The 12,092-nt window shown below is 32.4% G+C and overlaps 1 protein-coding gene across 1 annotated transcript; it reads left to right on the top strand.

The window, feature by feature from the left end:
* The first annotated feature begins 1,626 nt into the window (after positions 1-1,626).
* On the top strand, positions 1,627-5,842 carry LOC122585878 (uracil-DNA glycosylase, mitochondrial). The gene is made up of 7 exons (XM_043757989.1): positions 1,627-1,973; positions 3,135-3,355; positions 3,717-3,875; positions 4,055-4,085; positions 4,268-4,403; positions 4,526-4,609; positions 5,563-5,842. Exons 1-7 carry the CDS (start codon positions 1,652-1,654, stop codon positions 5,627-5,629), a joined length of 1,020 nt encoding a protein of 339 aa, XP_043613924.1. The 5' UTR covers positions 1,627-1,651; the 3' UTR covers positions 5,630-5,842.
* The last annotated feature ends 6,250 nt before the right edge of the window (positions 5,843-12,092 follow it).

Below are 12,092 nucleotides of genomic sequence, written 5' to 3'. Positions count from 1 at the left end.
CAATCAGATCCGAAAACCCAAACCGGTTAGTAACCGTCGGGTTGGGTCAAATCCTGTTGTTGATCAGTTTCGGGTTCGTTTTCAGTTTCGGGTTCCAACCTGGTTTTTTTGTACACCTTTAATCATTCACCATAGTCGTATTGTACTTGCTATTTACCATGCGTCCTGGATTATTTTTCATACATTATTATTTACGATTATTAAAGTCTTTATTCATAGAAAAACACTAATCATTGTTCGGCCTATTATCAAACACTAGGACGGTCAAAACTTAGGCCTATAGTGTTTATGACAGGAGTAAATTTTTTATTTTTTTTATTGGTAGAGATGTTTATGGTGTTTTTTAAAAGAAAATGATTATCTCCTAACCAAATAGCCTAATAATCCTCATAATCATTAGACGATGAAACATGGAAAAACAAGAAAGCAAAATCATGAAAGATAATTAATTGATACCATATGTCACCTTTTTAATGTATTAGGAGAATTATTATGCTATTTCATTAGAAGGATTTATCATTTTTCTTATTTAAAACGAGTACTTATTTATAAAAGAAATAAGATATGTTTAATGGAAAAAAATTGTATATGTTGTTTAAATATTTGTTTATTTCTTGTATAACATGTCCGAATTTTCATAATTATATATTGGGAAAATGAATTTGAATATAAGCTGTTTAGTACCTAAGGAAACCTAAAATATTAAATATTTTCTTTATAATAAATAATAATTGGATTCTCACAATTAAATAACTATTTGATGTTTTCATCCCTTCACATACTATTTAAAATTTGATGTTTGGATGTTTCATATCAATTATCAAGTCACAACTTTATTTTAGTTTAAACTTTCTTTTCATCCACACCTAGAGATGGCAAAAATATCCGTACCCAATAGGAACCCGATACCCGCATTCGATTTGACCGGGGAATCCCCGAGTTGACCGGGGATGGGGACAGGTATGAGGATGTAAATCTAATCCCCGATGGGGATGGGGACGGGAAACCGTAAATCCCTGATCCCCATACCTGAACCTGAAATACTATATATATTTATTAGAATCACTTTAAGTTATTATCTATACTTTAAAATCAATTTTAAGTTTAGAGCTTTTATTTAATAATTTTTATGTGGTATACTTTATTAATCATTTACTTAACATATACATTAGTTTATACATAGAAAAACAATGTCGAAATACACATTCTCCGTATTTTCGATTAAGAGAAATTCATGTTCATTTAAAAAAGGTATTCCTGATACCCGACGGGGATCCCGATACCCGATGGGAACGAGTACGGGGATATAATTTAAATCCTAGACGGGGATGAGGACGAGGATGGAGATTAAAAGTGATAATCGGATATGAGGATGAGGATTAAGATTCTCGACAATCTCCGTCCCATTGTCCTCCCTATACACACCACCTTTAAATGGTTTTTAACGTTAGTCCTTAAATTAAATTGGATACTTTTTTAACAATATCTTTCTTTATTTAGCTTTTTTTTCTTAAAAGAAAAAAAAAAAGTATCAAATACCGAAATTTGTTTCGTTCTTGGAGCATACAAACCCTTAATTTTCCCTCTTAACATTTCCCGCCATACCAACACACTTTTTATGTTCTTGTTGTTAAAAAAATCATACCAAAAAATGGCTTCATCAAAATCCATAACTGATTTCTTCTCACCATCATCCAAACGCCCAAAACCATCATCATCATCTTTTGAGCCTTGTTTCAAGAAAAGCATTATTTCCGTTCCCCAAAAACCCACCGCCGCCGCCGCCGCCGCAGCCACCTCACCGGAACCTAATTCCGATGATGGACCCACACCCACATCCATCGGAGCTAAGGCTGGATCTTGTTCAAGTCTCACTTCTGAACAGAAACTTAGGGTTCAGGTTAATCGATCACTAGCTAAAGCTAAACTTAATCTCAGAATTTGTAAAGAAAGAGTGTTGAAATCTACTAAAGGTTAGATTTTTTGAACTGGGCTTTTGTTATTTTTGTTTAGTTGATCATTTTTAGTTTTTTTTTTTTTTTTTTTTTTTTTTTGTATATTAAAAGAGGGTTTTTTTAAATTGCAAAAATCTTGGTTAATTATGATATTTAGGATGTGTTATTCTTTAAGGATTACTGAAAGGTAAGTTCTTTGACATGGGTTTTCCTAATTTTTACTCCTTTTTTAGCTATGAAAATATGGTGAGATTGGATTTAGTATTTTGATTTAGATGATACTTTGATAATTTGTGATTTGTAAGTGGTGTTTGGGAATGCTTATTTGTAATTACTTATCTGCTGGAAGAAAAAAAAAAGCAATTACCAACCGCTTATTTCAAAATGTTTATCTCTTATAAAAATAAGTAGTTTTCATTTTTCAAAGAGTGTTTGTTATTACCCCAGCAACAAGCAATAAGCAGATAAAGATTTAAATAAGAAATCCCAAACACCCTTTGAACTATGTTGTCGAAAAATGATTTATCCTCTACTAAAGATACTCATAGTTGAGGATTGTCATTATTCGAAGAGATGAGGAAGATGTGGACCCTTTTCTAAGTGAATGGAAGCATGTGAAATGTGAATTAGAAGGATTTTTAGGTTAATGTTTAGGATACAAGGATGATATGGAGAAAAAGTCAGCTTATGAAGAAAAGGGTATGAAAGATTATGGTGATGACACGTGGCGTTTCGTGCACTTTTCTTTACACCTTAATGCGCCAAAATTATCATGGCGCATCAAAGTGTTAAAAAAAATGTGCATTAAGGTTTAAAGGATGAATGTCGTTCTAAAAAAAAAAGGTTTAAAGAGAGTGCATGTCATCCCCAAAATCCTTTCTTCAGTTTTCTCTATCAGGAGACTTTTCTCCTAAAATCATTCTTGGTGAATATATTAGGGAAAATTTATAAAGATTCCGTTTTACATAAGTTTTGATGGTTTAACCCTTGAGGTTTGGCTCTTGTGGTATGTGAATATGTGATGACCCATCAAACTATGGGTTATGGCCATATGGGTTCAAGTCCCATGGTGGAAAGACTTTGTAAATAAGTGTAAAATTGTTTGATTGCCTTTCTAAAGTAAATGTTTTATACCGGAGTAGTATTTTATTTTAATAAACTGTTTTAGTTTATGTTTAGGTGAGGGATTGGGATTAGGAAAATTGGAAGAACTGTTGGTGGAAGAAACATGGTTGAAAGCTCTTCCTGGGGAGTTTCAGAAACCATATGCTAAGAAACTGACTGAATTTGTGGAAAGTGAAATTCAAGGCTCTATTCCAATTTACCCTCCGCAACATTTGATCTTCAACGCTTTGAATTCCACCCCATTTGACCAAGTCAAAGCTGTCATCATTGGTCAGGTAAACTTCGTAGCTTTAAAATACTGAAAATATGCTGATTAGCCTCAATGTTATTGTTATAGTTAAAACCCGCATATAGTACTTTTTTGGGATTTTATGATCTTTGTGAACATTTCTTACCAAGGGGAGCAAAACATTGAAGTATAATAATTACAATCATCAGTTTGTTTAACAAATTCTGACAAATAACCATACAAAATGAATCAGCTTCGCGATACTCAACCACTAGAAACTGATATTCAGAACTTCAAAATGGAACGCCAAAATGCAAGGCCGGTTCTTTGAAATGCAATAACATGATTTTTTTTTATTCACCTTCTTGTATGGAACTTTGTAACAGTCTAGAATTGATGTATTCTAGGATCCATACCATGGACCTGGTCAAGCTATGGGGCTCTCATTCTCTGTTCCGGAAGGAATTAAAACACCTTCAAGTTTGGTAAACATATACAAGGAACTTCAGCAGGATTTGGGATGTTCGATTCCATCTCATGGGAATTTGGAACGATGGGCTGTACAGGTGAAGTTTTGCTATTTCTCACTTAGGGAGTGTTTTATCCTTGTTGTTTCATTCTAGAATCTGAAAACCATGTCTCATTGTTAAATGCAGTGTCTGAAGTATTATCTGACAAAATAAACGCCTCTAAGTATCTTTACGTTGTTAAAAGTATTATCTAACAATAATATTCTCAAATGCAGGGCGTTTTGTTGCTAAATGCCGTTCTTACAGGTAAGACACTTACATTGAGAAATCATTAGACTTTAACCCAAGTTCACCTGGATTAATATTATTAAGATAAAAGCCTAAAACTATCACTTGTATTAAAATTTCGCATATACTAATTGTATGCTAATAAGATTGTTGTATTTTAGTTTCCCTACTCTCTAATCCGCTTTTTATCTCGTTTTCAGTTAGGCAGCATCAGGCAAATTCTCATGCAAAGAAAGGGTGGGAGCAATTTACTGATTCCGTAATTGAGACAATATCTAAAAAGAAATCAGGGATCGTTTTTCTTCTTTGGGGAAACTATGCTCAAGCAAAATCAAGGTACTTGCAAGTCAAAATCTAATATGAAGCAGAGGACTTGTGGGAGTATATAATTTTCAAAATCTGGTTAGATACAAATCTTCATTAATATTATGATATCTTATTGTGGAGACAATGTATAGGTTAATTGATGAAAGCAAGCACCACGTGCTTAAGGCGGCACATCCTTCTGGTTTATCTGCCCATAGAGGATTCTTTGGATGCAGGTTAGTGTTTTAACACAGTTTTCGTCCATTGCAAGACTTATCTTTAATCCTTGATGCTTGAACTTATATAATGTTGGGACATTTTTGGGTTTGTCTGGTTAATTGGTACAAATGAAAAGGTACAAGTGGTTTTTTAAAAATCTTTGTCCATTGGTACCATTTAACTAGACAAACATAGAAATGTCCCACATGCTTCAACCAATATTTGTTATTTGTTATAGCAAGTAGTTAATAATCTATGGTTAATTGGTACAGAACATAAGTACATGTGGTTTTTTACAAAAGTTTCCCTTTCTTTTAAATATTTATAAGATTATTTTCTTTAAATTCCACAAGTGCTTTTTGTTTTGTACCAATAAACCCATACCAACCCAGAAACTGGCCACAAATTAATCGTACAAACCCAGAATTATTAATGCTACGTAATGACCATCGGCCATGTTTGTTGAATGGAACAAAATTTATACTTTGATTTAGGTATGTGGGACTATTGACTTCATTTGGTTTAGTTAGTACAGTTAGTTTTATTAGAAATTCCCTTGTAAGGTTGTATTGACATAACGGACATCAACTTATAAATTAACTTTCAAGCCATCACTAAAACCTGTTTTAATGGACTACACATGGAAGCAAAGGCTATTGACCTAACTTTGATGATGGTTTCAACCCTACTTGTATGATTAAAGACATGTAATTTCACGCCATTTGCTTATTAACAAGTCGATTCAGCTATTCAGGTTGTTTTTATCCATAGCAGATCAACTTAGGTAAAACTATACAGATAGCTCCTAAAAATGGGTTGAATGTCACTCAATGTGTATCTTTAATTAAGTTTTGATAATGTAGACTCGGTATACATATGAAAGTTTCTGGGCATGCAACCTATCTATTTTGCCACCTCTAATGTCATATAGGTAACAATGACATTAAGCAGTCAAATTGTTGATGTACAGGCATTTTTCACGTACCAACCGGATCCTTGAGGAAGCAGACATTCCTCTTATTGACTGGCAACTCTAATCCGAAGCTAAACTCTTGCAGTGATGTTGATTTTTGTCTAGACACTAGATTAATGGAGCCAACTCACCTTTTGGTATCTTAATACTTGATTATGTGAGTTGTATGGAGTGACTTTATGTAGTATTCACTAACTAGAATGTCCTTTTTTGGTTAAACATACTTCTTGTATCTTCCATGTATTTGTTTTTCTAATGAATGATATTTTAAGCTGCTTTTTTTGTGTTGAACTCTATTTTTTTAAATTGGGGTGAACAAAAGTGTGTTTCGAGGCATTAATGTGGAAGTGGTATGATCTGTCTTGATTGGGGCATGGGTTAGGCTCATGCAGTCATGCTTACGGATGTATATGGGCCGAACCAACACGAATGGAGCTTGTTTACGTTTATCCGTTTAAGATTAGACGCTCGAGCACATACATTTCGAAGAAGTGAATTTTTTGTCCGTGTTTGTTTGTTTAAGTTAAGTGAACGAACACGGACATTAAAGGAACGGATACTTGTTTGTTAAGATAATAGGGAGTATTCTCTTTTCTTTCGTCCTTTCAAAAAGGCAATTAAACACAAAAACGCAAACATAAACTGACATACAAATATACAATGCTTAAAATTTATCTAATGTTCATTTTTATTTATATTATTTGTTAATTGTTACAACCTCTATGTTGTATGCCATACTAAAACAAACACGTAAACAAACATAAACAAATGAACAAAACATGTTCGAATTTTTCATATAGCTAAACAAATGTGAAGTATTGTTCATGCTCGTTCGTTTATTAAACAAACGAACACAAATGAACTTCCCGACAAATAATTTATCGTGAACAGTCGGTTTTTGTGGGTCTGATCAATTCTATCTTCTTCTCCAAATGGTAGAAAACCAAAAATACAATAACCTTGTGATACTAAAAAAAATGCTTATTTACAATTTTTTTTATATATATATTGCGAGCACAATTCAAATTACTTTTACATTTCTTAAAATCATCAAATAATCTGCAAAACAATTGTCCTTGTAGCATTGTTCATCAGTTTATACCAATCTCTTGTAGTCTAGTGTGTAATCAACATGTAAGATTCCTATGAAATATTAACAACGCTAATTAATGTCTTAAATTTTTCAGAGTTTATCTACCATGAGTCCATGACGTCTTTGTTTTGCCACATATATAACCTTTTTTCACCAACGGTAGGAACTATGTACTAGCCAACAGGCAACAACTAACACATAATTAGGTGATTATCGTTATTTTAGAAGGGGTTTGCTAAATACAGCTCTTAGGGCTGTGTTTAAGGTGCATAAATAATTTATATATTTATCATGAAAATCAGGGATGGGTTTTTAATATGAAAAGTACAAGTTGTTTAATGCACGTTAAATACAGCCCTTAGGGTTGTATTTAGCATTTCCCATTTTTATAATTCGGTGTATATGTATTTGTCACCATAAAGTTATCGTTGTAGCCTTTATAGAAAGAAGTGTGATGAGTGTTTCAAATGATTTAAAAAGATATCCATTTCAAACAGAGATTTAGAATTTGTTATGCATCCGTTGAGAAAATCATTAAATTAGAATTTAAATAATAAGTATTGTTTAAACTAGATTACTTTATTGTTAATTTAAACGATATTAATATCTCGTATTCTACGCAGGTAAACTCAAATTTACGAAATGTTAAAGTTTTATAACAACTTAACACAGGTGATATTTATAGATAAAAAAAAAATGTGAAAAAAATATTAGAACGTAAAGCTTATTTGTATATAAAGATGTACAAATCGCGAACACTCCAGATCAAACTTATAGAATTAAGATATTCGCCCTTTGGTTGGATATATGATGATGGGCACTCGTGGGCTCATTACAAAATGGAACATATGCTACCCAAGTGCAACTCTTTGTACGACTTGTTTTTGGATTTTTTTTTTTTTTAAGAAAATGATAATCAGAGTCTTAAAGTCAGTCACTAACAACTTATTACATGTTTGAAAATTTGTCATTATATATTAAAAATTACTACCCCTTGAATTTTCTAACAGCAATGTATAAATTTTTATGCACCCAATTAATTTTTACTGACAACCTTTTTTTATATAAGTTTTTTTTTGTGTGTTTTATATGTCTTTGGTATCTAAATCAATACGTATTTAACTACTTAGTTATATTATTTAACTATTTGTTTACATTATTATGTTTTCAAAAAATTATTGTTTTATTATTACAATTTATGATATCTAACTTAAACTACTTGTAAATATAACAAATATTACTAACAAGTGATATGTTAACGATTCTGGTGAATTATTAGACATTGTATTGTTTATTATGATTAACCTCATTACAATAATAACACATTTAAGGTCGAAAGACGACTTTTCCGTAAAATGTTTTGCATGACCAATCTGGAATCATTTATTCATTTGAATTACTATAAAAATTATCTTTATTATCAAACTTAAATAAACTACAATCTCTGTGCCGAAATAAATATATAGTATTTTTTTTTATAAGAAAAATAAATATGGGACGGTTACATATCCAACTTGGGTGAAAAACTCTTTACATACTATTTTTTTAATAATTTGAATATACGATTGGGCCGCATGCTTTTTACGCCCTATATTCATTTCCTCCTATTTACTTATGGAATTGACTTTTTTTTTGAACATTCAGTCGGTATGCGACATCAAGGAAACCTCACCGTATAATGGTGAAACCTTGCATGTACCCTAAACAACGAGATGTTGACCATGGACCGTTACGAGTATTCGGAGGAAAAAACCCCAAGACTTGTCATCCCTAAGGATTGAACTTAAGACCTTGGGTAAAACCTGGGATGCCTCTGACTAGTTAAACTAGATCTCTTTTGATAAAACATTTAATTCATTTTTGATTTTGACACATATCATGATGATAGGTGATAAATTTACCACTTAAACTAGCTTTTCATTTTTTTAAAAGGTGAATTTCGTTTGAAACTTTGTGTCGCGATTTGACAACAGGAGGTCTAGCACACGTTGTCTTAACCGGGGTCGCACTAGAGAGCTTCCTCAAAGTGAGAATGCCTATTTCAAATACCCGATGGGGTAAAAGCTCCTACTAATCCGTCTGAAGACACAACGATTCATAAGGGTAAACCATGCTACCTCAGACTTGAACATGTTTATACCCAAACTAAGTCTTTATAGAGGGACTTCCTATGTCCAACCTAAGGTTTAAATCCAAAACCTCTTGAATAAGGGATGTTCTTTCACGAATAAGCTAATGCTCAAGGACTTAAACTAATTAATACATAAATCATGATGTGCATGCTTTATCAAGGAGGCTTCAAAGCCAGATCTTCGTCTTTCATATAGAAAGGAGACCTCTCCTTCTCAGGTTATCCCAATTTTTCCCGGCCGTCAACTTCTTCAACTGCTTATGCCGCTGCGCCTAATAGGGAAACAACTGGGCTTAGACTGCTGATCTTATGGAGTAGTCTAACCAGAGACTGTAATCGTTGCCGAGAATAAACATGTTGTGTCGGGTGACTGGAATCCTCTGAGGTCAGCTAAACAGGCTGACAATCGGCAGAAGATGCTGAGCAAAACTGCTTGAAGTTACTATGATCCAAACAGTAGAAGAATGTGGTTAGATTTGACTCTTTTTTTCTTGAATTTGAATCATTTCCTCTTTATCGCCATTTTTCTGTTTAAGAACTGCGCCCCCTTGCCTCAGTGGCTATTTGACTAAGGCTGGAAAGAGGTGGACCATTGACATCGATCAACGAAATAGACCTCCTTCTTTCACTTTTGTCGTTGTCTTCCAATTCAAATAGCCCCATTATGTTGAAAGATTTTATTCCAACATAAAATTAAGCTACCTTATAGAAAAAAAAAATTCTAACAAACACCAATCTTTTCACATTAACAAGAATTCCTTAGTTATAAATGGATGATGTATTTCTATTTTTATAGTAGGATGGAAAAGTTACTTTTATTAGTATTATAACTAGTTTTATACTCGGTCATTGCCCGAATAAATAAACCACATGATTAAATAATATACCACAAATCTTAAAACATGTAGAAAATGATAGGTTAGAAATAAAACAAAATCAAACGTTTGGTAGAACACCCTGAAGTTGGAGCAAGGGTCACAAGTTCGAATCCCATCTTGATCGAGCGTTGTGGCTGGTTAGGTTTTCTTGACGGAACGAGTTGAATTTATCAGGTGGGGTGGGCGGGGGGAGGGGGAGGGTAGGCCCACGATATTCAATCCAGATACCCGTGGTCTGGTCTTTCGCTGTTGTTAAAAAAAAAAGTAGAATTGAAAGAAACGGGCAATAAGTTTGACCAAAAGGGGAATCAAAAGCTCAAAACAAAAACGAAAAAAATGGTAAAAACATGGTAGCCAAATTATGAGGTTAGAAATAAAAGCATTACAAAAGCTAAATGGTTAAAATATAATTGAGAAAAAGGTTAGTAGTTAAATCATAAAAAACCAAGACGTGACGAATTGTAAAATACCAAAACTTTAGAGAGAAATCAGAGAATGAAAATAAGAAATTGAAAGATTAAGTGGTGAAAATGGAAAAGCTAAGAGGAAATGCATAAACTTGTAGGATAAAAAAACTAAAAATAAAAGTTTAGTGAACAATATGAAAGAAAGGAAAGTAAAGTAACTCCCAATGCCGTCTTCCATGGGTTTTGGGTCCCAATACCGTCTTCGACGGTGTATGGGGGAGGTTGATATGTAGACAGCCTTACCCCTACCAAAGGTAGAGAGACTGCTTCCAGGTTCTACCATAGGTAGAAAATGACCTCCAGCCTTACTGGGCATGAGGATCAAACCCATGACCTCTGTTTCCAGAGGCATGAGCTCTAACTACTGATCCAATCCAGTTAGTTTAATAATACTATTAACCTTAGGTAGCAATAATACTATTAACCTTAGGTAGCAATATGAGAAAGTTAAAAATAATACTATTAACCTTAGGTAGCAATAATAACTTTAATTTAATTTAATGTATTATGTAAATAAAGAAAAATTAGGACATAAGATTTTCTAAAAATTCTTTTATGTGATACTCACATATTCTTTTGATTTAATTATGACATCATCATACCTTATAAATTTAAAATATCTTTCCTTTTATAAATATCATTAATATAAATTTTAATTAAATGTCTATATTATTGTGTAAGATTTTAATCACCTTATTTTTTGTTATATAGGTCGAAAACTATGGTGTCTTTCCGGATAACGATTTTACTTTTTTGTTTTTATCAACCGTATGTGTTTCAACGTGTGTCCACAACTACACAACTTTTGTTTATATTTAGTTTCATTTTTTACATAATAACTTATTATCACAACTTCTCAACTTATTTAATGTTGTTATTATACATTTTAATATGACAATATATTTTAAAGCTACGCTGGTAACATTCAATTTATTTGCAAAACGTCTATAAGTTAACGTAGATTGAACACGAGTTGATTAGCTACTTAATAAATTAAAACAAATTATGCAAGAGTTGGAAAGAAAATAAAACATTTTCCTAGACTAGCAAAAGTAGATTAGATCGGAAGAGTAAAATAAGTTGCCAAGTTTATAAACTAATTAAATATAATACATCTAGCTGTGAAATTATGCGATTTAAAACATTAAAACGTTTAACGATAATTCATCTTTGTATGAATATTAAATCTTTAAATCGTCTAGTTGATTATAATTATAACAATAATAATTATTTATGCTCCAAATAATGAAACACATGTGATACGTAGTGTATGCATGATTTGTTTGAACATGGTAATATATTATATAAAAAGGAGAATTACAAACATCCCCCAAAAAACTTTACTAATTACATATATACCCAGGGCCGGCTCAAGTTTTTTAGTGGTCTTACAACGAGATCAAATTTGAGGGCTTAGTCTATAACAAAGAAAATAAAGAAAAAAAAACGAACCTGCGGGAAGACCTTTCGATTTCTCCATAATCATAAAATATGAACGTTACCATCATACTTTGAAAGATAAAATCTTTTCAATTTTCAAGGAGCTGGGGCTTCAAGAATCGAGGGGTGTGAGGTTGCTTGACTTCTTACCATTTTCTTTTCTTATATGAGTTTTTTTTTTTTTAATTAGCCGCTAGAATTAAGTATATACAAGACCTAAATGCTAGCTAAATTGGAGGCCTATTGTTTTTGGGGCCCAAAGCACCCGCTTGACCCACTAATACATTTGAACCGGCCCTGTATATACCCAAGTTATGTTTAAATTAACAATTATCCCCACTTTTATCATATAAACTTACATTTTTATCCAAACATATGTATTACATTAAAAATATTTTCATTTATGACAAGTTTGCCCTTTTTTATCAACAACAATCATCCATATCTTGCGATCTATAAAATCTATATTATATTTCATCTCAATAAAAAATCTGCAATTGATGAATGGATGCATTTAT

This window comes from Erigeron canadensis, chromosome 1, assembly GCF_010389155.1.
Source record: "Erigeron canadensis isolate Cc75 chromosome 1, C_canadensis_v1, whole genome shotgun sequence".
NCBI lineage: Eukaryota > Viridiplantae > Streptophyta > Magnoliopsida > Asterales > Asteraceae > Erigeron > Erigeron canadensis.
Note: the sequence above shows the minus strand (reverse complement) of the source record. Positions and strands in the feature narration are given on the sequence as shown.

What these genes read in the sequence shown, in the direction of transcription:
- LOC122585878 (XM_043757989.1), top strand. Translation starts at nt 1,652, where the DNA reads ATGGCTTCATCAAAATCCATAACTGATTTCTTCTCACCATCATCCAAA. An exon ending in AGTGTTGAAATCTACTAAAG is followed by an intron (nt 1,974 to 3,134) that starts GTTAGATTTTTT and finishes GTTTATGTTTAG; the next exon opens with GTGAGGGATTGGGATTAGGA. An exon ending in AGAGGATTCTTTGGATGCAG is followed by an intron (nt 4,610 to 5,562) that starts GTTAGTGTTTTA and finishes GTTGATGTACAG; the next exon opens with GCATTTTTCACGTACCAACC.